Source organism: Pristiophorus japonicus, chromosome 8, assembly GCF_044704955.1.
Source record: "Pristiophorus japonicus isolate sPriJap1 chromosome 8, sPriJap1.hap1, whole genome shotgun sequence".
Lineage (NCBI taxonomy): Eukaryota > Metazoa > Chordata > Chondrichthyes > Pristiophoridae > Pristiophorus > Pristiophorus japonicus.
In genome coordinates this window covers 219,460,403-219,487,111 of record NC_091984.1, presented here as the reverse complement: position 1 = coordinate 219,487,111, position 26,709 = coordinate 219,460,403, and the positions used below count along the sequence as shown (strand labels likewise).

At 41.3% G+C, this 26,709-nt stretch overlaps 1 protein-coding gene across 1 annotated transcript in view; it reads right to left on the bottom strand.

Moving 5' to 3' along the window:
* The window catches only part of LOC139269009 (probable E3 ubiquitin-protein ligase HECTD4), a 279,923-nt gene that overhangs the window by 140,419 nt on the left and 112,795 nt on the right, over positions 1-26,709 (bottom strand). The window contains exons 8-13 of the mRNA XM_070887933.1: positions 23,439-23,631; positions 16,996-17,154; positions 12,723-12,836; positions 8,769-8,909; positions 4,204-4,436; positions 3,110-3,255 (exon numbers count right to left, since the gene is read on the bottom strand). Of these exons, the coding sequence (XP_070744034.1) occupies positions 3,110-3,255; positions 4,204-4,436; positions 8,769-8,909; positions 12,723-12,836; positions 16,996-17,154; positions 23,439-23,631 (986 nt within the window). The remainder of the gene's footprint in view (positions 1-3,109; positions 3,256-4,203; positions 4,437-8,768; positions 8,910-12,722; positions 12,837-16,995; positions 17,155-23,438; positions 23,632-26,709) is intronic.

Here is a 26,709-nt window from a genome sequence, read left to right as displayed (position 1 = left end):
AGACACACTGGGCAGTTGTTGGCATCTAACAGGCAGTCATAATAGTCAGTCCAAAAGATTGGGGTCAAGGCTTACTCCAGCCAAGCAAATGAGGGGAAACATAGCAAAGGAAAAATATGCAGAATATACTTCACATGAAAAAACAGAAAAACTGTTTATAAATAAACTTTAAAAAGCAGGTAGTATTTACATCAGATTGCTTCTGAGAAGGCAATTATGTTGAAACAACACAGCCATTGCTTTATTTTTTCCTTAACAAGGCTCAGTATGAAAGGACAAGGCTAAAGCAAAGAAATTCCTGGGCTTTATTGCCTCGGCATTTTATTTCAAAACTGGGACCACAACAATAATGGTTATAAATAAGGCTTTGGTTCAACCTCATTTGGAGCACAGTGACCAGTTTTGGCCCTCCCAGCTGAGGAAGAATATTGTGACTCTGAAGATGCAGCAGAAAGGCAGCAAAGATAATCAATTGCCTGAAGATTATTGAGCTACGCGTGCAGGTTTTATACCTTGGATTTGTACCCGTTGGAAAGACAGTTTTAGAGGGGATCTGATCCAGGTATTTAAAATTATTAAAGGCAGGGAAATCATGCAAGTAGATAGTATGTTTGAGGAAATGGTGGTAGGTAGAACAAGGAGTCACCCACGCAGACTGAAGAAGCAGGGGTGAGTTTGATTGCCTATCCCCAAAGGTTGACCTGTGAAACAGGATTCCAGAGTTGGTCATGAAGACTTAGTGATGTCAGAAGGTGGATTCCTGGAAAATTAGGTGATCATGACATAAGGAAAGTAATGCGAATAATTTCTGGATAATAACTCGTGGATCTGGGACCTCGTCAGTGTTGCCTGACCTCAAATGATGGGTTGGAGAGGAAATTTTGCCAGAGAACTCGTGAATTGGCCGTAGGTCTCTGTTTTGTTGCTTCTCCCAGAAGGTGGGTGGAAGTAATGGTTACTGCACATGAATGAAATCAGTCAAAAGGTAGGTACAACAAGTACAGGTCTGAAGGCCTTTGTTGTCCTAGATACAGAAAAATTATATTCTCTCCAATTTTACAGAGGCTCATTTCAGACAATGTATTTCAATATCACTCGTATTGAGGTGTGAAGCTATGTTATAACAATTTAATCATGATATGCCATTGTCACAAGAGACAAAATATGTAAAAGATGCATTTGTCATAGGTTTGTACCAAAATCCTCAAATGATTATAAAAAAAAACTTCCAAACAAATTCTGCATTCTTAAAATTCTTAATTCACTCCCAACTGCTCAACTGGTTAAGACGCATACAAAGCTATAGAAGTTCAGATCGGTCCCAAGTTTGATCCCCAGCTGTGCCGATGAGGCAGAAATTGGAGCACTACAATTAACTACAGTGCCCTTGGGAAGGGGAGGAGAAAAACTGGCTAGGATTCCCGCTCCCGACAGCTGTACAGTGACCTTGCTGGGCAGTGTACACATGGATATCGAGTAGGGACAGAATTGGACTCAGCTGTGAGGTTATTAAAATCAACACTGGCTACAATAGCTTGATGCAGTTTTATGTATCAAATTTGCTGTATTGTTCTTCGGATCAACCCGCCAATAACTGATACAACAGAAGTCCATTATAAAATATAATTCAAAAGATTACTATTCTCCAATGGTAATAAGAACATGAAACAGGAATTTGAAGGACTGAAAAAGAGCATTTGACTGTCGCAGGAACTATCCTATTCCACAATACCTCATATAGCCCTCTAGCAAATTTTTAACATGGAAACAAATCTCAACTAACTATTTTTCAGAATAAGGCTCAAAGAAAATTTCGAGCAGAGTGCAAAAAATGCTGCTGCAAGACTTCACAGACATCCCACTAACAACATTCAATTTCGGATTTCTGCTGAGTAAATTAATGATGTCTGTGGTACAATGCCTCAGACAAATGTCACAAAAGATAGAATAAAATCCCCTAATAAATAAAATAATGCTCAAAATATTTTGGGGAGTGGTCGGATCAAGCAGAGCAGCACTTAGCACACACAAGGAAATGACATCTGCTGGTTGAATTAGATTCTTCCTCACTGGGTCAGCAACAAAACAGCAGAAAAAATGTTTAGTCATGCAATTATACAAGAAATTCTATTTCTTGGTTTATGGTAAAGAATCGGGGTACATATTTATAGGTCTGAGCCGCCATTTAACCATCAGTTTCTCCCAGACTACACGTCTAATTTATTTTTGTTCTGCCTCCTCTCCTGAAAGCGCAGACTGATATATTCGGTATTGCGCCGAATACCAACATCCCTCCAGTATCTCACCTGAGGGACAGCCTTTAAGGTTGGCTATTGTGCCAGGAGCACCAGCAGTCCTCCAGCGTCTCATACCCAAGAGACCTTTGCGTGGGATATTGTGCTATATGAGTGCCAGTACCTCTGCAGTACCTCATCCGAGGGACCACCTTCCACGTGAGCTTAGATAGGGAGCATTAGCAAGCTGGGCAGCACAGCTGAATGCAATCTTCTCCCTGATGTATTTTCTAGTTGCTGAACAGCTTTTGGGAATAGAAACTCTAGTTTCCCCAAAGGTGCTGATTCCTACCAGCACTCCACCTGGAAATAGTACCAACCGAACACAAAACACCACTTTTAAATGATTTAATTTTCCACAGCTTACCTTCCCATTTACTGCCAAGAACGCTCATGGTGCAAAATTAATTCACAATTCAGACTGAATGTTGCTCCCTGGCTGACTTCACAGAAAGCAAGAGGGCCAGCACCAATCAGCCATTCTTCCCACCCACAGAAATCAACTTTCTCGGCCCTACAAGCGTAAACCTCATTTACGACACGATTCAAACAGCTGCACAACGCTCAGGTCAATTTATTACCTCCAGTCCCTTTAGATTTTCTCAGATTTCAGCATTAATTTAAGCAACCAGCAGGATGGTTCTAAGAACATCTATACCTGCCGCGGACCAGCCATGATCTTACTGAATGGAGGAGCAGGCTCGAGGGGCCAAATGGCCTACTCCTGCTCCTATTATGTCCTCTGAATCATATTTTAACATTAAAACAGGTAACTTGAAAACAATACCATTAGATACCTTGAAGTATTCACTTACCTAATAGCCAGACACACCTCCCTCTGAATCTCTTTGCCAATTTCATCAATAGGAGTCTTTAAAAGCTGCCAGAGCAGTAGTTCAGACCGACGCACAATCTCGCGGTTTCGCTCTGTTTGCGGGTTGAAGAAAAATTTGAATATTACCTACAAACAAAAAAATTGGGAGTACCATTATAAATCAGATTAGCCCATTTGTTGACTCATTTTTCATACCATATCATAACAGCCCTTTTAAATTATTTTAGTTTTAGACAAAGATAATGGCGGGACAGGCAAACAGAGTGGTGGGATAGGTATTTCCTGTCTACAAAACCTTACGTCCTATAGTCAAAGAGTCACAGAGACAAAATTTTATGCCAAACAAATATTGAATTCTTCTTGCAATCAAATTTTTCTACACTTCAAGGGCAGTTTTGTATTGTGGCTTCATGCAGCAACTACTGAATTAAGGCTGTTCACTCTTATTTTTGTATATTTAGCTGATATAGCAGGGTGCACCTGGTGGCAGATAAAATAAGGACATTTATCTCACAAAGTTTAGCCTCAAACACAGAGAAATTTAACTGAGTTAATCAGCCACAGATCTCCCTGTCTAACAGATACTTCATCAACACTGATTCAATAAGTGGTTTAATGCAGGGAGGGAGTTTCCCCTGGCTGAGGAGTCTAGAACCAGGGGTCAGTCTCATAATAAAGGGTCGGCCTTTTAGAACTAAGATAAGGAAAAATTTCTTTACTCAGAAGGTGGTGAATCTTTAGAATTCTCTATCCCAGAGGGCTGTGGAGGCTTAGTCTTTGAGTATATTCAAGACAGAAATCGATGAATATTTGGATATTGAGAGAATCAAGGAATATGGGGATAGTGCAGGAAAGTGGAGTTGAGGCAAGAGATCAGCCATGGTGGAGCAGGCTCGAGGGGCCGAATGGCCTACTCCTGCTCCTAATTCTTATGTTCTTAAGTCTACTTTTAAACTGCTACAACTGCTACAAATCTTTTAATTAATGCTGCACAGTCCCCAAATCCAACTTTTTGCTTTGAAACAGAGGTTCACAGATACAAAGTCAAAGTGTAAATGCACTGGGTCACTGTACCTGAAAAACAACAAGAATACAGCGGATAATACATGTGTCCTTGTTTGCCATGGCCTTCTCCATAATGTCACAGATGCTGCTGAGGTGTTGTGCTTCAATGGGATGTTGTTTTCCCAGGAAGTTCGAGATTGGTAAATTAGCACTGGCAGTCAATAAATTGAGCTGATGAATGCACATTGCTCCCACGTGATGCAAGAGCTGGTTAATGACATCACTAGTTGACACAGATCCTTCTAAAACAGAGAACACAGACAATAAGAATTAAAAAATTAATGACCTCCACTCCCAACACTGATCATACTCAATGTACAAATATAAAATTAAATTTGCTGTACATTATTAGTTCTGGATCCAGTTAATATTTGGGTGTCAGCTTCCTTCAGATATTGCTGACAGCGTACTACCAACAGCTTGAGTGGTTAACATAAAAGACATTTTGGTGCGTAGTGGTCCTACCAGAGGTCACAAAAAATCCCAATATCCTAAATGCCCTATGTTTTTCTGCATAACAAACCAGCCTACTTTTGCCCCCGACTTAAGTTGACCATGATACTAAACACACTTCACAAGTTAAAAATCAAAAATGGTTCCTTATTCAGATATTACTGGAAATGTTCCACGTCACATGAATGGGCTTGTGTACGTACGCGCGTGTATCTATCTAAAAGAAGTGATATAATCGATAGATTCAGATTACCTGAAGGAGAGAGCAAAGATCAGGTGAAATCGAAGAGTCATCTGAACCCAAAAATTAAATTGCAGCTTTGAAATCACTTCAGAAGTAAAAAAAAATTGGAAGGGATAGATTTTGATGCAAGAGATTAATACCAATCAGCATATATTTAAAAGGTGCTATTACACACACACAGTCCGTTTATTTTATTCAGTTTCAGGCAATTAATTTTGGCCATAGGTAACTCTCATTGATGCCAAATTAATGTTCATTGTCTTTGAGATATGATGACTTCTGCACTCTGTTGTATCCACATTTATCAAACAATACTCATTACAATATTAGAAAAAATTCTGACATTGCAGACAGTAAAGCTGTTCCCCTACACCACAAATGATATACCAAATAAAAGTTGCTTTAAAATCATCTTACTAGTTGCTAACCGAAGATTACTGAAAGCCTCAATGCTTATTACTGCAATGTCCATACATCCTACTGGACGCTTTGTTCACTTGCCATTCACAATAAATCAGGGCGCTTAACACAACAGGCAAATCTAAAAGATATCCTGTTTCACTCTTGTCTGAGAATGCAAGGCCAAGGCTTGGGATAACTGCTTACCTGATGAGTTCAAGCTATCTTTAGCTCTCAGAAGATAGAGAGAGCAACTTCACTTGAATTATTATAGAAATGCAAGTTGTTACTGTACTGAATTGGCTTTCAGTTTCCAGGTACCTATGGCAACACTTCACTCTCCAGTCTGTGCTGAGAAAACCGATCTCGGCAAGGGCTTAGGTCAGCACTCCTGGGCTTGTGGAGAGGGGGGCAAGAGGAGGAAAAAGGTGAGGGTTTCCACTTCTGATCATTATTAGATGGTCATTGCTAGAAAGTGCATGTGAATGTTGACCTCAATTCAAAAATTCTGTTGACACTCACTGATGAGCAAATGAAGAATAGAAACATAGAAACATAGAAAATAGGTGCAGGAGCAGGCCATTCAGCCCTTCTAGCCTGCACCGCCATTCAACGAGTTCATGGCTGAACATGAAACTTCAGTACCCACTTCCTGCTTTCACGCCATACCCCTTGATCCCCCGAGTAGTAAGGACTTCATCTAACTCCCTTTTGAATATATTTAGTGAATTGGCCTCAACTACTTCCTGTGGTAGAGAATTCCACAGGTTCACCACTCTCTGGGTGAAGAAGTTTCTCCTTATCTCGGTCCTAAATGGCTTACCCCTTATCCTTAGACTGTGACCCCTGGTTCTGGACTTCCCCAACATTGGGAACATTCTTCCTGCATCCAACCTGTCCAAACCCGTCAGAATTTTAAACGTTTCTATGAGGTCCCCTCTCACTCTTCTGAACTCCAGTGAATACAAGCCCAGTTGATTCAGTCTTTCTTGATAGGTCAGTCCCACCATCCCGGGAATCAGTCTGGTGAATCTTCGCTGCACTCCCTCAACAGCAAGTATGTCCTTCCTCAAGTTAGGAGACCAAAACTGTACACAATACTCCAGGTGTGGCCTCACCAAGGCCCTGTACAACTGTAGCAACACCTCCCTGCCCCTGTACTCAAATCCCCTCGCTATGAAGGCCAACATGCCATTTGCTTTCTTAACCGCCTGCTGTACCTGCATGCCAACCTTCAATGACTGATGTACCATGACACCCAGGTCTCGTTGCACCTTCCCTTTTCCTAATCTGTCACCATTCAGATAATAGTCTGTCTCTCTGTTTTTACCACCAAAGTGGATAACCTCACATTTATCCACATTATACTTCATCTGCCACGCATTTGCCCACTCACCTAACCTATCCAAGTCACTCTGTAGCCTCATAGCATCCTCCTCGCAGCTCACACTGCCACCCAACTTAGTGTCATCCGCAAATTTGGAGATACTACATTTAATCCCCTCGTCTAAATCATTAATGTACAATATAAACAGCTGGGGCCCCAGCACAGAACCCTGCGGTACCCCACTAGTCACTGCCTGCCATTCCGAAAAGTACCCATTTACTCCTACTCTTTGCTTCCTGTCTGACAACCAGTTCTCAATCCACGTAAGCACACTACCCCCAATCCCATGTGCTTTAACTTTGCACATTAATCTCTTGTGTGGGACCTTGTCGAAAGCCTTCTGAAAGTCCAAATATACCACATCAACTGGTACTCCTTTGTCCACTTTATTGGAAACATCCTCAAAAAATTCCAGAAGATTTGTCAAGCATGATCTCCCTTTCACAAATCCATGCTGACTTGGACCTATCATGTCACCATTTTCCAAATGCGCTGCTATGACATCCTTAATAATTGATTCCATCATTTTACCCACTACTGAGGTCAGGCTGACCGGTCTATAATTCCCTGCTTTCTCTCTCCCTCCTTTTTTAAAAAGTGGGGTTACATTGGCTACCCTCCACTCGATAGGAACTGATCCAGAGTCAATGGAATGTTGGAAAATGACTGTCAATGCATCCGCTATTTCCAAGGCCACCTCCTTAAGTACTCTGGGATGCAGTCCATCAGGCCCTGGGGATTTATCGGCCTTCAATCCCATCAATTTCCCCAACACAATTTCCCGACTAATAAAGATTTCCCTCAGTTCCTCCTCCTTAATAGACCCTCTGACCACTTTTATATCCGGAAGGTTGTTTGTGTCCTCCTTAGTGAATACTGAACCAAAGTACTTGTTCAATTGGTCTGCCATTTCTTTGTTCCCCGTTATGACTTCCCCTGATTCTGACTGCAGGGGACCTACGTTTGTCTTTACTAACCTCTTTCTCTTTACATACCTATAGAAACTTTTGCAATCCGCCTTAATGTTCCCTGCAAGCTTCTTCTCGTACTCCATTTTCCCTACCCTAATCAAACCCTTTGTCCTCCTCTGCTGAGTTCTAAATTTCTCCCAGTCCCCAGGTTCGCTGCTATTTCTGGCCAATTTGTATGCCACTTCCTTGGCTTTAATACTATCCCTGATTTCCCTAGATAGCCACGGTTGAGCCACCTTCCCTTTTTTATTTTTACGCCAGACAGGAATGTACAATTGTTGTAATTCATCCATGCGTTCTCTAAATGTCTGCCATTGCCCATCCACAGTCAACCCCTTAAGTATCATTAGCCAATCTATCTTAGCCAATTCATGCCTCATACCTTCAAAGTTACCCTTCTTTAAGTTCTGGACCATGGTCTCTGAATTAACTGTTTCATTCTCCATCCTAATGCAGAATTCCACCATATTATGGTCACTCTTCCCCAAGGGGCCTCGCACAATGAGATTGCTAATTAATCCTCTCTCATTACACAACACCCAGTCTAAGATGGCCTCCCCCCTAGTTGGTTCCTCGACATATTGGTCTAGAAAACCATCCCTTATGCATTCCAGGAAATCCTCCTCCACCGTATTGCTTCCAGTTTGGCTAGCCCAATCTATGTGCATATTAAAGTCACCCATTATAACTGCTGCACCTTTATTGCATGCACTCCTAATTTCCTGTTTGATGCCCTCCCCAACATCACTACTACTGTTTGGAGGTCCCACTAACGATTTTTGCCCTTTAGTGTTCTGCAGCTCTACCCATATAGAATGGTCAACTGAGTTAGGGACTACAATTCTGCTGGTGCATTGTGGAACCATAGCAAATGAAGAACGGTCAACTGAGTTAAAGGACGATAATCCTGCTCATGCATTGTGGAACCATAGCACCTTTCAAAAAAGGAAGATAAAAAAATTGGAGGGGGGGGGGGGGGGGGGGGGAGAAAGAGAGAGGAAGCAGCGAAAAAAAGTCACGCCATGGCACTAAACAAAAATGAAAGTTGCAGTGCAAGTTAATACACAAGCCAAAGTAAGTGTAAGCATCTTCATGTCTTACAAGCACCGAACAAACTAACCTTTTGGCTCAGGGATGATGTGGCTAACACCCAGTCTTTGACAGACATGATGGAAGGCTTGGTTACCAGGATTACACCACTGATCCATGTAGTCACTAGAACACGTCCAGATCATATTGTTCATAGCATCATAGCAGGCCCCTAGTGCAGAAAATAAATCATGATGAAAAAAACCTACATTGTGATTTTTTAAAAAGCTACACGACCACTGGTATAATATAATGCAACAGCAAAGGGCCGTGTGTCCTGTGTGGAGCAATAACATTCAAATCCACCACAACAACTCTAACTGGTATTTTCTGCAGAGGATAGTTACCCTCCAACGAAGGGTACACAGCCCGTTTTCTCCCAGGTATTTTATTCCACGGCCCACACCTCTGTGGCCAAGAAAGTGAGCAGGAGGCCAGGTTCTGGGGGGGTGAAGGGGGTGTGGGAGGATTCAGGAAAGAGTAAATTTAAAAGCAGCAAGAGAAATGTCAAAGCTCTAGAGCAGAGTAGAGTTTTGGGTACAAATAAGCAGAGTGGGTCAGAACACAAGAACATAAGAAATAGGAGCAGGAATAGGCCATTTGGCTCCTCGAGCCTGCTCCGCCATTCAGTTAGATCATGGCTGATCTGATCATGGACTCAGCTCCATTTACTTGCCCGGTCCCCATAACCCTTTACTCCCTTATCGCTCAAATATCTGTCTATCTCCACCTTAAATATATTCAATGATCCAGCCTCCACAGCAGAGAATTCCATAGATTTAAAACCCGAAGACATCTTTCCTTATCTGTTTTAAATGGGCTGCCCCATATTCTAAGACTATGTCCCCTAGTTCCCCCCACCCCCCCGATCCTCTCTGCATCCACCTTGTCGAGCCCACTCATTATCTTAAATGGTTCAATAAGATCACCTCCCATTCATAAGAACATTTAAAAAAAAAAGGAGCAGGAGTATGCTATATGGCCCCTCGAGCCTGCTCTGCCATTTAATGCGATCATGGCTGATCTGATCATGGACTCAGGTCCACTTCGTTGCCGTCTCCCCATAACCCCTTATTCCCTCTTGGTTAAGAAACTGTCTATCTCTCGGTTTTAAATTTATTCAATGACCCAGCTTTCTGAAGCAGCGAATTCCAAAGATTTACAACCCTCAAAGAAATTACTCCTCATCTCAGTTTTAAATGGGCAGCCCGTTATTCTAAGATTATGCCCCCTAGTTCTAGTCTCCCTCATCAGTGGAAACATCCTCTCTGCATCCACCCTGTCAAGCCCCCTCAACCTTATACGTTTCGATAAGATCACCTCTCATTCTTCTGAATTCCAATGAGTAGAGGCCCAACCTACTCAACCTTTACTCATAAGTCAACTCCCTCATCTCTGGAATCAACTGCGTGGACCTTCTCAACTGCCTCCAAAGCAAGTATATCTTTTCGTAAATATAGAAATCAAAACTGCACGCATTATTCCAGGTGTGGCCTCACCAATCAATACCTTATATAGCTGTAGCAAGACTTCCCTTCTTTTATACTCCATCCCCTTTGCAATAAAGGCCAAGATTCCATTGGTCTTCCTAATCACTTGCTGTACCTGCATTTTAACCTTTTGTGTTTCATGCACCAGGACCCCCAGGTCCTGCTGTATTGCAGCACTTTGCAATTTTTCTCCATTTAAATAATAACTTGCTCTTCGATTTTGTTCTGCCAAAATGCATAACCTCACACTTTCCAACATTATACTCCATCTGCCAAATTTTTGCCCACTTAGCCTGTCTAAGTCCTTTTGCAGGTTTTTTTGTGTCCTCCACACACATTGCTTTTCCTCCAATCTTTGTATCAACAGCAAACTTGGCTACGTTACACTCGGTCCCTTTTCCAAGTCGTTAATATAGATTGTAAATAGTTAAGGTCCAAGCACTGATCCCTGCGGCACCCCACTAGTTATTGATTGCCAACCAGAGAATGAACCATTTAACCGGCTCTCTGTTTTCTGATAGTTAGCCAATTCTCTATCTATGCTAATATATTACCCCCAACCCCGTGAGCTTTTATCTTGTGCAGTAACCTCTTATGTGGCACCTCGTCAATGCCTTCTGGAATACACCACCATCCACTTTATCTACCCTGTCCGTTACATCCTCAAAGAATTCCAGCAAATTTGTCAAACATGATTTCCCTTTCATAAATCCATGCTGACTCTGCTTGATTGAATTATGCTTTTCCAAATGTTCCACTACTGTTTCCTTAATAATGGACTACAGCATTTTCCCAACGACAGATGTTAGGCTAACTGGTCTACAGTTTCTTGCATTTGGTCTGCCTCCTTTTTTAAAATGGGGCGTTACAGTGCAAAATGCTGCAGTGCAGGGGGACCTGGGGGCCCTTGTGCATGAAACACAAAACGTTAGTATGCAGGTACAGCAAGTAATCAGGAAGGCAAATGGAATGTTGGCCTTTATTGCAAGGGGGATAGTGTATAAAAGCAGAGAAATCCTGCTACAACTGTACAGGGTTGATGAGACCACACCTAGAGTAATGCATACAGTTTTGGTCTCCGAATTTAAGGAAGGATATACTTGCATTGGAGGCTGTTCAGAGAAGGTTCACTAGGTTGATTCCGGAGATGAGGGGGTTGACTCATGAAGGTAGGTTGAGCCTATATTCATTGGAGTTCAGAAGAATGAGAAGTGATTTTATCGAAACATACAAGATAATGAGGGGGCTCGACAAGGTGGATGCAGGGAGGATATTTCCACTCATACGGGAAACTAAAACTAGGGGACATAGTCTCAGAATAACGGGCCGCCCATTTAAAACTGAGATGAGGAGAAATTTCTTCTCTCGGAGGGATGTAAATCTATGGAATTCTCTGCCCCAGAGAGCTGTGGAGACTGGGTCATTGAATATATTTAAGGCAGAGATAGACAGATTTTTGAGAGATAAGGGAATAAAGGGTTATGGGGAGCGGGCAGGGAAGTGGAGCCAAGTCCATTAGATCAACCATGATATTAAATGGCGGAGCAGGCTTGAGGGGCCAAGTGGCCTACTCCTGCTCCTATTTCTTATGTTTTAAGATTCTAGGATTCTAAAATTGTATCCACTGGCCATCTCCTTGTCTAAACCCCAAAAATGTATTTTTTTCCTTTCTAGCATTGCTATTTTTTAGGTTGTAGTTCAAATAACAATTTGAAAAAATTATTTAGGCAAGTTAAAAAAACGTTTTAGTCAACAAACATTAAACATTATAGTTGAATGTCTGTGCTCAACAAGGTCCAACAGTGACTGCCAGTTTAGTGTCAATTTGTGCTGTCGGATAAGTTTGTTCACCCCAGGCAAGTGAGCTGCTATAACTCAAACTTCATTTAAATAGGACCTGTGCAGCAAGCTCTGCCAACCAATGCTGGAACTTAAACCATCAAACCTCACAAATTTCCCAACATGGAACTTAGAAAAAAGAAGTACTGCTCCCAAGTGGAGTCATTAGTACAGCTTTAGAGAATGGACAGTGGGAGTAAAGTCATAATGGCACTGCTCAGTGAGCAAGGATACCACCTATTATTCATTACAAAGACAAACTTGCCTTTATAGCTGCTTTTATATTGTTCTTTTAATTTGAGAAAAATATAGCCAGCCAAAAGCTAAATCCTCATTGTTATGCTGTTAAATCAGCTATGCTTAGTGTGGCAACAGGAAACTGACTCAACAGTGTAAATTCAGGGAACAGACAGACAAATGCTGGGCTCCCAGAATCAGAGTTTAAATTTAACCGCAACTTCTGAAGTGTCTGATCATGTTTCAGTCATGTCTCATTGAAAATAGGAGCAGTAGTAGGCCATTCGGCCCTTTACATACAATGAATTACTTTAAAGTGATTACTGTCATGTAGGCAAACATTGCTTACAATCAACTTTCAACATAACAAGATTTACAGTATTAGCTGAATCAGTTCCCTTGCAATATATTGTCCTTACCCAGACCTGGAACCAGAGCTCCCCGCCCTAGGGAACTGCCAGCTGCATCGATCAGGTCTGCCCGGCTGCTAAATTGGCCATCCGAGATGTTAAACACCAGACTAGAGGACAGAACTAAACAGAAAGACACAGCGACTTGTTATAATGATGTCACAAAACAACCAAAAAATTAATACGCATTGCTTCAGGTCATTCAGTGCCTTCCTTAAACTCAAATAACTGGTTTTAGTGTAATCCTATTGCTAGAATCAGCTTTACAAATCCCTCTTCCCTGCAGCCCTCCCGAACACCATTAATTACAGCTCAAATTATATACCCTCACCCTCTTCTTATGCTGTCCAAGTTTTGACAGTCCACGAAAATAAAGCATGGTGAATTTAGGTTTATAAATAAAGACAATGTTATCACTAATGTATTAGTTGACTTTAATATACTAAAGGAAAAAAAAACATAAACCGGTACAATTTGAAGTTGTGTGATACTCTTAAATTCAGTACCTCAAACTGCTCTAACCTCTGCCACCACAAATGACAAACCAGTAACTACCAGTGCTTTACTGCAATGTTTCACAGCTCAATATTTTATCCAGACACAGGGCAAATTTGGAAGAATGAAATCTACAATTATATTGAGAGTGTTTCCCACAGTTCAGTTAGGCATAGTGCAAAATTTTCACATTCATTGTGATGCGCTACTGAAATCTCAGTTAAAAACATCTTTACAGTGCAACTCTAAATCCTCATTACACTTTACTGAAATGCTGATGACTAGATTACAACAGATACATCACGGGTATTTGAGCACAAATCCTCCGCCATTCAGGACAATCAAAATCGCTGATAAGAACATAAGAACATAATAACTAGGAACAGGAGTAGACCATACGGCCCCTCGAGCCTGCTCCGCCATTCAATATCATGGCTGATCTGATCATGGACTCAGCTCCACTTCCTCGCCCGCTCCCCATAACCTCTTATCGGTTAAGAAACTGTCTATTTCTGTCTTAAATTAATCAATGACCCAGCTTTCACAGCTCTCTGAGGCAGCGAATTCCACAGATTTACAACCCTGAAAGAAGTTTCTCCTCATCTCTGTTTGAAATGGACAGCCCCTTATTCTAAGATCATGCCCTCTAGTTCGAGTCTCCCCCATCAGTGGAAACATCCTCTCTGCATTCACTTTGTCAAGCCCCCTCATAATCTTATAAGTTTCGATAAGATCATCTCTCATTCTTCTGAATTCCAATGAGTAGAGGCACAACCTACTCAACCTTTCCTCATAAATCAACCCCCTCATCCCTGGAATCAACCTAGTGAACCTTCGCTGAACTGCCTCCAAAGCAAGTATATCCTTTTGTAAATATGGAAACCAAAACTGCATGCAGTATTCCAGGTGTGGCCTCACCAATACCTTATATAGCTGTAGCAAGACTTCCCTGCTTTTATATTCCATCCCTTTTGCAATAAAGGCCAAGATACCATTGGCCTTCCTGATCACTTGCTGTACCTGCATACTATCCTTTTGTGTTTCATGCATAAGTATCCCCAGGTCCCGCTGTACTGCAGCACTTTGCAATCTTTCTCCATTTAAATAATAACTTGCTCTTTGATTTTTTTTCTGCCAAAGTGCATGACCTCACACTTTCCAACATTATACTCCATCTGCCAAATTTTTGCCCACTCACTTAGCCAATGCCATTCCATATTCAGTCTCAAGAAAGGACAATTCAATCGAAGTGCAAGGATTGTTAGTCTCCCACTGGTTAAAGTTCATGCTGTCCACTTTTGTTGAAAATAGTGAAAGACACAAAAGGCATCAGTCATCTCTACAGTACAAATCCCATCTGATACAAACTATAAAGAACACCCCTCTAAATTCAGTTTACTTAACCCATTTGTCCTCTGGTTGATAAATTCTGTCTCTCCCAAAAACACATTCTATTCTCTGGACAATAGAACAGAGCAGGTAGCTCAGCCCTAGGATGCTTTGTGATCAGCTGTAAGATATTGGCCCAGAAATCGCGGCCTCCCCTGGTCCGTACGAAGTTTCTACGAACCCAGGAGGGCATCGGGAAAGCCGGTTATCAGTGCGCAATGCGCATGCGCTGAACACCGGCTTTTCCGATCTGTCAAGTTTCTGTCTTCTCAGATCCTCCATATCTCGGGAGAGAGGACATTTGCCAGGGCAAGATTGCGGGATTTACACATATCTTGCCCAGAAAATGTCCTCAAAACTTTTGCGCCTGATAAAGGCAGGCGCATAACTTACTTTTACAGGCATGAGAGTTTAAAAACATACAAAAATATAATTTAGTTAAATTTTTTAAAACATTTTTAAAAACCCTGCCCACTACATTACATTTATTTTTAAACATAATTAAAACTTTTTTTTTAAATCGGCAAATTTTTAAAAACATTTCTATCAACTTTAATTTCTAGTGTATTTGTGTGAGGAGTTTTTTTAAAAAAATGTTTTATGTAGTCTTTCTTATTCATAGTAATAGGAGTTTCGGATTTACAAAACTCCTATTACTATGAATGAGGAAATACTTACCTGTGATTGGGTGTCCAGGCCCACGTGACTCTTGCAGACGTACCAACGTGAACGCGCTCTGTTGTGCAAGAAGAGGAGGCCTCGAGTCCGGGATATCTGGCGGGCATTCGAGCAAAAGGCAAGTGCGCATCTTTCTTCTTGCTTTTAGTCGAACACCCGCGGGCAGAACAGGGATATCTGGGCCAATACAAGAGAGCATCACAAGATTTAATCACTCCATTTTCCTTCACTTCCCTTAGGAAAATAACCTTATCTCTGCTCACCAGTTTTTCCTTGCACGGTCAGATTCAGATTTGCAAACCATCTCTGAGCCACTAACCACCATTCCATTCTTTAGCAGTGTCCTGCAGGTTGCTTTCTGGACCCTGTTTTGTGTAAGATTTATGCTGTAAATCTCAACATATTTCAGTGCTAATATATTGAAAGGTTTCTCATCACATGTATATACACCAGACAAAGGGGAAACTAAATACTGAAGGAGATTAATATCCTAAATACTCAAAATCAGCCCGTTACTACATGCAACTTTTGATTTCATTCAGTATTATGCCAGAAATACTTTCATTTCTTGCACAAACCATTTCTTGATATAAATACACTATGTAAACTATTAACACTTTGGTACAAAAGCAAAATACTGCTGATAATACTCAGCAGCTCAGACAGCATCTGTGGAGAGAAACCAAGTTACCATTTCAGGTCGATGACCTTTCATTAGAACTGGAAAATTTTGAGCTGTAACAGGTTTTAAGCAAGTACAGAGGCAGGGAAAAGGGTGAGGGGGGTGGGGGGGGAGGGAAGAATGAAAGGGAATGTCTGTGGTAGGGTGGAAGGCAGGAGATTAAATGACAAAAGAGATGACGTTGCAAAGCAAAAAGGGGGTGGTAATGGGACAAGTAAAGAAACACAAGATGGATCTAGAGGAGATGTAAATGGCAACAGCAGAATCATGACCAACAGCTACTGTCTGAAATTGTTGAACTCAATGTTGAAATCCGAAAGGCTGTAAAATGCCGAATCGAAAGATGAGGTGCTGTTCGAACTTCCGTTGAGCTTCAGTAGAGCAGTGTAGGAAGCCAAGGACAGAGGGGTCAGAGTGGATGTGAGGCAGAGAATTAAAATGACAAGTGACATCTCTAACTTTTTCCAGTTCTGATGAAAGGTCATCAACCTGAAACGTGAACCGTTTCTCTTTCCACGGATGCTGCCTGACCTACTGAGTATTTCCAGCATGTTCTGTTTTTAATTAACACTTTGATAGCTGCCAACTGATCAGTTAACTGGAATGGAATGTATTAAAGCAGTCAAAAGTCCTCTGCACTTCACTGGCAGTGCTGCCGCTATCATTGAATTGAAGCACAATGGCGGATGCATGAAATTTGTTGACTTGAACCAAACACATCCAGCAGCACAATGGTACATTCTGTCCTAAACTTTGGCTGCATCAAAAAAGCACTTTCAGCCAAATAATAGTGGGCAGAAGTACTAATGGTTACAGGTCTGTGAAAGGTGGTGGTAATGGTGGCAGGAATTTGAAGTATCACACAAGCAGCATATTGACACAACACTGAAGTATACTGATGTTATTTGTCTTAGAAAGTATTGGTACCGGGGCAATATTGCATCACACACTTAAAACAGCTAGCAAGATGAGGCAGCGCCTTTAACACCCACGCCCTAAAATAAACAAAGGGTATGTTTAAAATCACATTCGACTTACCTTTTAAGGAGGACAATCCACTTGTGCCACCAAACAGGGAGCGTGTTGCAGAACTCCCAGATCCTCCTGGTGGTGCACTGAGCATAACCAGGTACGTCCCACATGTATACATAGGGGTTTTCCTTAAGGTCTTCAAGGGCAAGCCACAACTTGTATTTGCTGCTAAATATTATGTTAAGTAAAAAATAAAATAAAATAACTTCGTTTGCTCACATTCAATGCCGTTCTCTGGGGAGGTAAAGAAATCTGATTAACATCGAGTCAACTGTGTTTCCCTCAAAGCTAACTGATTAACATTGTTAGGTAAACAGATGATTCTCATCAGCTGAAAGTCACAGCCAAAATCACCAAATTAAAACAAATGCAGACTAAATGATTAGGCAACATTAAAATAAATATCACCAAGCCTCTATATCTAATACCTGACTTTTTCCCCAGAAGTTCCCCATTTACAGTTGACAGGCTCCAAGTTAGCAAAGCCCAATTGTCTATGCAAATCTGTTTGCCAAGATGCCTACATGAAATATAAACCAACATAAACATACATGCCAAAATCCAGGAAATTTTGTCAAAGTTGTGCACAGAGTGCCATCTACATGAATGGAAGCTTACTCTGATGAGGACAGTGACTTAATGCAGAGGAATTCAGGTGACATACCTGGGCAGTGACCAGAAAGTGGCAGCTAAATGTGAAAACTCTGAATGTTACAGCATTCACATCTTTAGACACCTGAAATGCCTTGAAAAAAAAGCCATTCCTTGAATCCAAACCATCCTAAAATATATCCTACAATCCTACAGGATTACAGCCAAATCAGAGCATTTGTGATATAGGTATACAACTGCCAAAAAAGAAACTGATCATGGACCTCGTGATCGCTGCACTACCATATTTGGTGACCTCCCTTCAATTAGAGAAGACCTATGATGGCAAGAATAATCCTCATGACAGAGAAATTCAATACATGTTACAGTACTATATACTTGCATGAATCAACTCTCCATGCCATTCCCCTTTCAATACCCCCGGAATAACCAAGATATTCCTACAGGACATGGGTTGCGAATACCCCAGCTGCTTCATTCTACCCACCATGGCAACAGCAACTCTGTCTGTCTATGCCGCCTCTCCCATCTTTTACACTCTTGGGAGTGTCAGATCGCTCATGTCGTCAGAGCTACAGATGATAAGTCAGCTCCTTTCCCAGTCTGAGGGGCATTCATTTGTAGTTAATTATGAACCTTCTCAAGCTATCAACATGCCAAAGATCGATTTCATCATCAACCATCTAGAAATCACGACTTCTTTGCAGTGATGATCCAGATCGTCAATAGGTCTCACTTACAAGATTATTTCACATCGGAAATAAACACATTAAGTTATGATGAGGATAAAGCCATGAAAACAATAATCCTCCTACATATACAATAAAAGAAAACTTTACAAAGAACTGATGGAACACAGTTCTTTCTTGCCTTTAGTTGCATTTCCATTAGTTGCTGGTAGAGACCCTTGGAAGCAGGCAGCGCTCACAAGGTGCAATGCTGTTAGATGTGTGAAATTCTGAACATGTAATACATACAGGGACTTTATTTAAAAGAACTGTACTAAGGAACTGAAGGTAGGCAAGTCAACCTGAAGTACAGGACTGCTGACTTGAGTCTTTTACTGGTTTGCAATTCCACAGGCAGAATCAATTCTATTAGTGCCTTCTGCTGTTTGGACCATCACTTGGTTTATCTTTTCCTTTACAGCTTCAAACTTCACTGCCTGGTTTCAGTGCTAGGGATACCTCCACTATTGCTGATGCACAGAAGAGGGAGGGGAACCAACAGATAGCTTGTTACTGGAACTGCATTATAGCAATATTCAGCACCTTCAGAGAAGGAAGGGGAAATTTGAACAGATATGACCAAGCCTGAGCATACAGTATTCAGTAAGTTAGAATGCTGCAGTTCTTGTTATTGTGATCCACACTCACACAATCATGCCCCAAAGCTCCATTGTTGGCCCTCTCCTTTTCCTCATCTATATGCTGCCTCTTCGTGATGTCATTTGTAAACATGAGGCCAATTCCAGATGCATCAAATGCCAACTTCACTTCTCTGTCACCATCTTCATTTCCGCAAGAACTAACTGCCTGTCGGACAATAACTACTCACTGATCTCAAACTCTGGTAAGATCGTAACCATTCTGTCCAGTTCTGCCACAGATCCACACTGAAGCACCAATTCAGTTTTTCCAATGTCTCCTCCTCAACCTCCTGAGCTATACCCTACATAAACTCCAACTCGTGCTGAACTCTTGCATTCTATTCCACATCAGGGCCCGGACACCAATCTCCATTAGCTCCCCCAGTGAATCAGTTTAAAATCCTCATTTTCAAATCCCTCCATGGCCTTGCTCCATCCCACGTCTGCAATCTTTTCAACCCCTTCTTCCCAGTGTGCATCCTCCGCTCTTCTGGCTCTAACTTCTTTTCCATTGTGGGAAATGTGGGGTTCTGGTGGAGTGGGATGGTCGGAGAATACAGACATCATCCAAGTTAGCTCATTCTCCTCCTGGCTAGAGCAGAACTCATGACAGGAATGTAGAACTGCACATTCTCACCTTTCTAGCTGAAGGAAGGAGCATGCTGCCGAGGCTATAAAAACAAAATGTCAAGCAGCATTCTTACCGAACACCTCTTCTGCCACATCTACCTTCTTAAAAACTGACAAAAGGCTCCTCTGCAGGTTAGTCTATTTACTGTAATTCTGAAGATGCTAATAATCCTCAGTGATCTCCTACAGAGTGCACGTGGCATATTTAATCCGCTTACATCTGTCAGAAACTCTCTTCCAGTTATTAACAAGCTCAAAATCCTCAGTTTTAATGTGAATGTCTTGTCTCATACCAATTGAAAAAGTTGGTGAACTTTCTAAGTGATGACACCAGGGTTCATTGTGTTTTCTTCCCCTTCAATCTTCTCGCCACACACACACACACACACACACACACATACATCTCCAAAAATATTCAGGTTTAAAATCTGGAGCAACAAAAAAAATTCAGTATGTGACCTTCAATATTTATTTTCACATTAATACAAAAGCAAAATACTGCAGATGCTGGAATATGAAATAAAAACAGAAAATGCTGGAAATCTCAGCAAGTCAGGCAGCATCTGTGGAAAAACAAAGTTAACGGGGTGAAGTTTCAGGCCGCGCCTAGAACGGCGCAGCCCTAAAAACGCGTCAGAAAAATACCTCCAGATTCTCCGGCTCCCTGCAGGTCCCTGGGAGCTCGGCGCAGCACAGTGGGGGGCGGAGCCACAGAGTCGCACCGATTCCACAAGTGGTGGGGGTGGGGGGGCTAATTTAAATGAGACAACGTCGTGCCGGCAGCTTTGTGCGTGCACGTTGGAGCGCGCACGCACAGTAGCCCATAAACATTGGCACTCGGCCATTGTTAAAGGGACTTAAAAGTGTTAATTTGTCTGTTGAACCCATGGAAAGGCTTGGGATGAAATTTTGGTGATTTTCTTTGGTGTCTGAAGGAGTGCTGAAGAGCACTGTTGAAATAATCACCTGCTGAAATCAGTGAGTGCTGCTTTTCGCCCCTATCCCATGGCCGAATGGCCTCAGCTTCCCTCGCAGCTCGAAGGCTGCTTGCTTGCTGTGTCTTCGGCTGCCGTCGAGCCACTGACGCCACCCGTCTCCTACATGGAAGGAAGGCCTGCCTGAAGCACCGCAGCTCGAAGGCTGCCTGCTGCCGTTGTTGGGCTGCCGTCGAGTCACTGACGTCGCCCCTGTCTCCTACATGGAAAACCTGCCTGAAGCACCGTAGCTCGAAGGCTGCTGCTGCTTCACACAGGTAGGAATATTCAATATTTTGTCTTTGCTTTGTTTGTAATTTTTTATTCAGGATGGCTCTTTATTTGTATAAGTAAGACTGTTGAATGCTTGTAGAATTTAATTACTTCCCTTCCTCCCCCACCTCCCCCCCCCCCGCCCCCCCTTCGTTCCCTACGCCCGATTTGTAAAGTGTAGGCAAGGTTTTTCTTAGCGTACAAAATTCTGCACTTACGCCATTCTAAGTTAGTTTGGAGTAAGTTTTTACTGCCTAAACTTTCAAAATAGGCTTAAGTGGCTGGACACGCCCCCTTTTGGGGAAAAAAACCTGTTCCAAAATGAAACTGTTCTAACTGACGAGAACTGGAGCAAACTAAATGCCGAGAATTGCAATTTCTAAGATACTTCATTCTCAACCAGTTGCTCCAAAAAAAAAAGGAGCAACTCAGGCCGAAACTTGACCCCACCGTTTCAGGTCAATGGCCCTTCGACAGAACTCTAACGAAGGGTCATCGACCTGAAAGTTTAACACTGTTTCTCTCCATAGATGCTGCCTGACCCACTGAGATTTCCAGCATTTTCTGTTTTTATTTTCACATATTGGATGCAATTTATAGGCTATGGAAGTTTTGAATGGAGGTATTTTCCATTGGGGTGTCAAAATCATTCTTTGGGAAGGATACCACAATAAAACTATGCTTAATTTTTTCAATGCGAACAAGGCTATGTTCAATTCCTTCTCCCCTCATTAAAATATTCCAGGCACAATGCTCAAAAAAAAAATTTTCTTCCAAATATTAACTTTTGAATTCTGGAACATCAAGAAAGGTTTATTTCATTTTAAAAGATATTACTAAACACAAATTACAAGGAATAATTGGAAACCCCATACAAAGAATCAGATATCGCTAACTTGCAATATTCTCAAATTTAAACATTTTAATTTTGGCGGTATAATCCTCATGACACACAAAGTGCTCTACAAAACCCACCGAGTCAGAATGGAGATTAGAAACGGTCTGCATTTATCAAGTGTACATAAACGCCATAATTCAGCTCAGTATCAAAGCAGAACATTTCATGTGTCTGTGCCTTACAAGCTTGAAAACAGAAAAAAAATAATAAACGGAGCGGATAGCTTGGTCCACGTTGTTCATACATAGCTGTGCTCCTCAGAGTATACAGAGAGTGGCGCATCAGAAAACCACCAAATAGAAGGAAAAAAGTTCAACCCCTCTAGTGAACCACGTTCCTGATGACAGCTAGAGAGGTGAGAGACAGATTTGAAATAAATTCCAATCAAGAAACTCCATTGTGCTTCTGGTGCCCAGCCTAGAGCTGCATTGACCGAGCAGATGATCACCCAACCCTCACAGTTGCCTATTTGGGGTGCACTGACCAGTACAGGGCTAGTAGGGGTGGTTAAAAAAAATGTTGGAAGGAAAAAATATTCCACTTGCAGCAATTTTAAAATAAACTGCTTTAATTGCCCTAACAGCTAGGTAACTTTCTGCCATAAATATTCTTAAGTTTATTTTAAAACTTTGTCATGTGCCAGATTCGTCTGACACCATCACCATAGAAGCAATAACAGTTTTTTTTTGTTTGAATTAAGAAAACTATATTGAGGGGTTCTTGAGGCAGGTTTGTTTGCATATTGGTAAGCTGATGGTAGATCTGTAAATCAGAAACTCTTCAGCCTTAAATTTTAAATTTGCCCTTCTTCCCCCTCTCTTGCCAAATAAAACATCTTTCACAGAGGAGAAATGAGTTTCGCAAAGAAACCACAATAAATGGAGAAAGCTCAGGGCTTTCACAGACCATTATTCTTTCTACTACATCTCAACCAACAAAGAAAGTGCACACTGAGATTAATGGGCAACAGGTACAGCAAGTTTGAGTCCAACAATAACGTTACATCTTCAGAATTTTGGCGTGCAAATATTGTGTAAAGCAACAAATCTTGTTCTGTCAAAACAGTAGTTTTGAAACAATTCAAATACTAATCTCATCCTTCTATTTCCATTCTTTCCTGTTAATATTATAGTTAATATTTCTGGTGAAGGCAGAGAGTATTAGGGATTGGAACGATGATCCACTTTGGAACCCCTATGTCAGTATCAGCCATTTCAACATCAGGGATAGAAACAGGTAAAATCAGAGTAAAGCTTCCTCCCCTCTGTTCAATCCCAAGCTCAGAACATTACCATTACTGTAGCAGTGTGACACTACCATTCTCCACACCTCTCAGATATTTAGAATTTAGTAACAAACTATGAGCTGTTTTGCATTGTAGACAATGTACCCACTGAGATTTGGATTAAGACTGCCCTGAACTTCTCACACTCAAGACTTATCACATTCATCACAAGAGATCTCTTTCATGCCAGTCTGGGCTAGATTCAAACACAAATCCCCAAAGTTAAATTCACCACATTACCATCTCAGTCTTTTTTGCCCCCAACATAAAAATTCACAGTACATCAGAGTGAAATTGTGAGGTTTTTTTTTGAATGTGCTTATAAGAGAGCCAAACTACAACGTAGTTGGCAATTTAAACAAAATGCTTTACGTCCACAGGATCCTAAAAAAAAGTATTTGTTCTTACCAGAATGGTCTTCCTTCAGTGTGTTGGTAATTGTGGATCCAGTAAGAGCAGCCAATGTAGCTGATGGGGAGGCACGATATCGGGAAAGTCGACTCAGCAGCATCTCATTTATACTTTTTGCAGATTCCCCCTCTTTTCTTGTTAAGATGGTTCGTTCCTGGAGAGGGCATGCTGTGCAGATCTCACTGCGCACCTACAACAGAAACACAACTGTCATGACTGCAAGGTCATTTAACACACCGAACAAACTCTATTAAAGCACAGATCACTACACAATTCTGGACTGACATGCTACAAGGTGGTTTAGTCTGACATCCATCACCTGCCAACAACTGCAACTAGTATCCTACATAGCCAAACAAAAAACAATACAATTACTTAAATACATCTTAATTTTGAAAGCATAATCTTTTGCAAAGCTAATTTCACATAGTTTTCTGATCTTGCCTGGTCTGTCAGTCTGAGAAAAAATTAGAGGGAGAAAGCTCAATTTCCATGCTTTGGCACCACTGTAAAGCTGGACCCAGAGCATTTTAGGGGGTCGACCATTTAGGACTGAGATGATGAGAAATTAGCACACTCAAAGGGTTGTGAATCTTTGCAATTCTCTACCCCGGAGGGTTGTGGATTCTCCGCCGTTAAGTATATTCAAGACTGAGATCGATAGATTTTTGGATACAACTTGGATTTAGCGTCTAGCGCCTTTAACGTAATGAAATGTCCCAAGGGGCTTCACAGGAGTATTATGAGCTAAATAATTTGACATCGAACTGCATAAGGAAAAATTAGGGCAGGTGAGAGGTAGGTTTTAAGGAGCGTTTTGAAGGAGGAAAGAGAGGTAAAGAGGTGGAGAGGTTTAGGCAGAGCTTAGGGCCAAAGCAACAGAAGATATGGCCGCCAATGGTTGAGCGATTATAATCAGGGATGCTCAAGAGGGCAGAATTGGAGGAGCGCAGACATCTTGGAAAGCTGTGGGGCTGAAGGAGATTACAGATATGAGGGATGAGGCCATGGAGGGATTTGAAAACAAAGATGAGAATTTTGAAATTGAGGTGTTGCTTAACCGGGAGCCAATGTAGGTCAGTGAGCACAGGGGTAATGGGTAAGCGGGACTTGGTGCGAGTTAGGACATGGGTAGCCGAGTTTTGGATCACCTCTAGCTTACTTAGGGTAGAAGATGGGAGGCCAGCCTGGAGTGTGTTGGAATAGCCAAGTCTAGAGGTAACAAAGGGATGGATGAGGGCGTCAGCAGTGGATGACACTAAGGAAATGAAGGGTTATAAGGATAGGACGAGAAAGTGGAGTTGAGGTAGATGATCAGCTATGATCGTAATAAATGGCGGAGCAGGCTCAAAAGGGACAAATGACCGACTCCTACTTTTTGTATTATGTTCTTAAAATAGTCTCATTAGACAATTATTATTTTGGTTGGCCAAAACATGCCCTTTTGCTCACATATTCTCTTGTGCTGCTTGAACAGCTAATACACAGGGGTGCTCTTTTGTTGGAATGACATCTGCCTTATCCTCAGTCCCTTACAAGATAATACTCTGCTCCTAAATGGGTGGGATTTTTTTTGTTTAATACCCAAATCAACCTGCAATTTGATACTTATTCAGCCTACATTTGAGGTCAGGACTCTTCTTTTAAAATGGCTCAATTTTATTGATGTAGGTTTAATATTCACATTAACATTCACACGCAGTTATACTGTTTCTCTCTTTGTCTTCGCCAATTTTCTCCGCTCAATTTCTGAAGTTTCAATTACATGCTGCAGTACAATTACATAGGCACTGCTTGGTCTCTACTATCTCTTGCAAGTGGCCATTCATCATGTGCAATTTTTGATATGGAAGTGTCAGCAAGTTATTCAATGATAGGGGGCATTACAGCCCAATTGTGATCCTGCCCTCATGATATCCACATATGTTATTTGCAGTAGAGATCACTGGATAGCAATCAGGAGCAGGAACCCAATTTCTTCCTTCCCAATTCAGAAGCACTAAAATCAATTGCAGTACCTCTTAAAATCCTTAACTTAAGACGAGAGATCAAACCAGGGAGCTTTCAGGTCTAACCATTTAACTACTAATTGGAAAGATTTGCTAAGTCATTGAGAAGCCAAAAGATCTTTTCAATAATATAAAACATTAAAATGCTGAATTTCCCAGCTGCCATCTGGTATACAATGAATGCCAAAAAATAATGGAGGTTTTTTCAGACAGATCTTTGATATAATTATTTTTGCCAGAGACTGGCACAAGAATCATAAGTCACTGCTTGAGGGGACCAATACCAGAGAGATTGAAACATAAAAATGTCAACACCAATCAATTAGTTGATGAAACACTACAGTAATTTATTTTTAACAGGAAACAATATTTGTGCTATATTCATTAGGACTGGAAAATTTCATCAACTATCGCGGGGTGAATTAATTTCCAGCTGTGATCAAGCAAAAAACTCACTAGTTGAGTAACACCAGCATGTCTATCCCTTTCCCCTCAACTAAAGTGTGACTACTGCAATTTCAGTAAAGGATGGGGGGGGTGCAAAATGGAGGAAGTTTAAACAGATATGTTTCATTGTTTTTTAAGATTCATTTATTTAATATAAATTAAGATTAATGTTAATAGTATTTAGTGTGTAAATTTAATTCAAACCTTTTAATTAGGAGCGCAAATATCCTTTAGCTTCTCTCCCACCCCTCCCCTCCCCTCTCCACCCCCCCTCCCCCACCACCACCAAGTCAGTTTTGTCTCTGGTGTTCTCCAAACTATACTCAACTGCAGCTGAAGTGATAGGCAAGCAAGATGCAACAAAGGCTTCACCAATGTGACTGATAATGGCAGAACGAGGCAGGCAACAGCAGGCCAATGGTGAAAGTTATGGCTAATGTTTTGTTCCTCGCTTCCTATGTGCAGAGTTTTATAAGATATATAGACATAACGTCAATGTATCTAGATGGTTTTCTAAAAAAAATTGTAAGTCAAACAAGAAAATTCCAAGAGATCACGGTGATCCTGTTAACTTGTATATAAAAGCCAGATATACAGTGGAGAACAGACTGTACATATTGTCTGTTGCATAATCATATAATCAGCCAAAAATAAGCCTAAATAAAATTCTCAAGTTTCTTTTAAGCAGTAAACTAATCTTGTAATATATTTTGAGAGGAGCAACACTGAAGGAACGATGTACATGTAACATTACATGAATAATTATTCAAATCACAATCTTATATTCAGGATTTCAATATTATACTAAATCC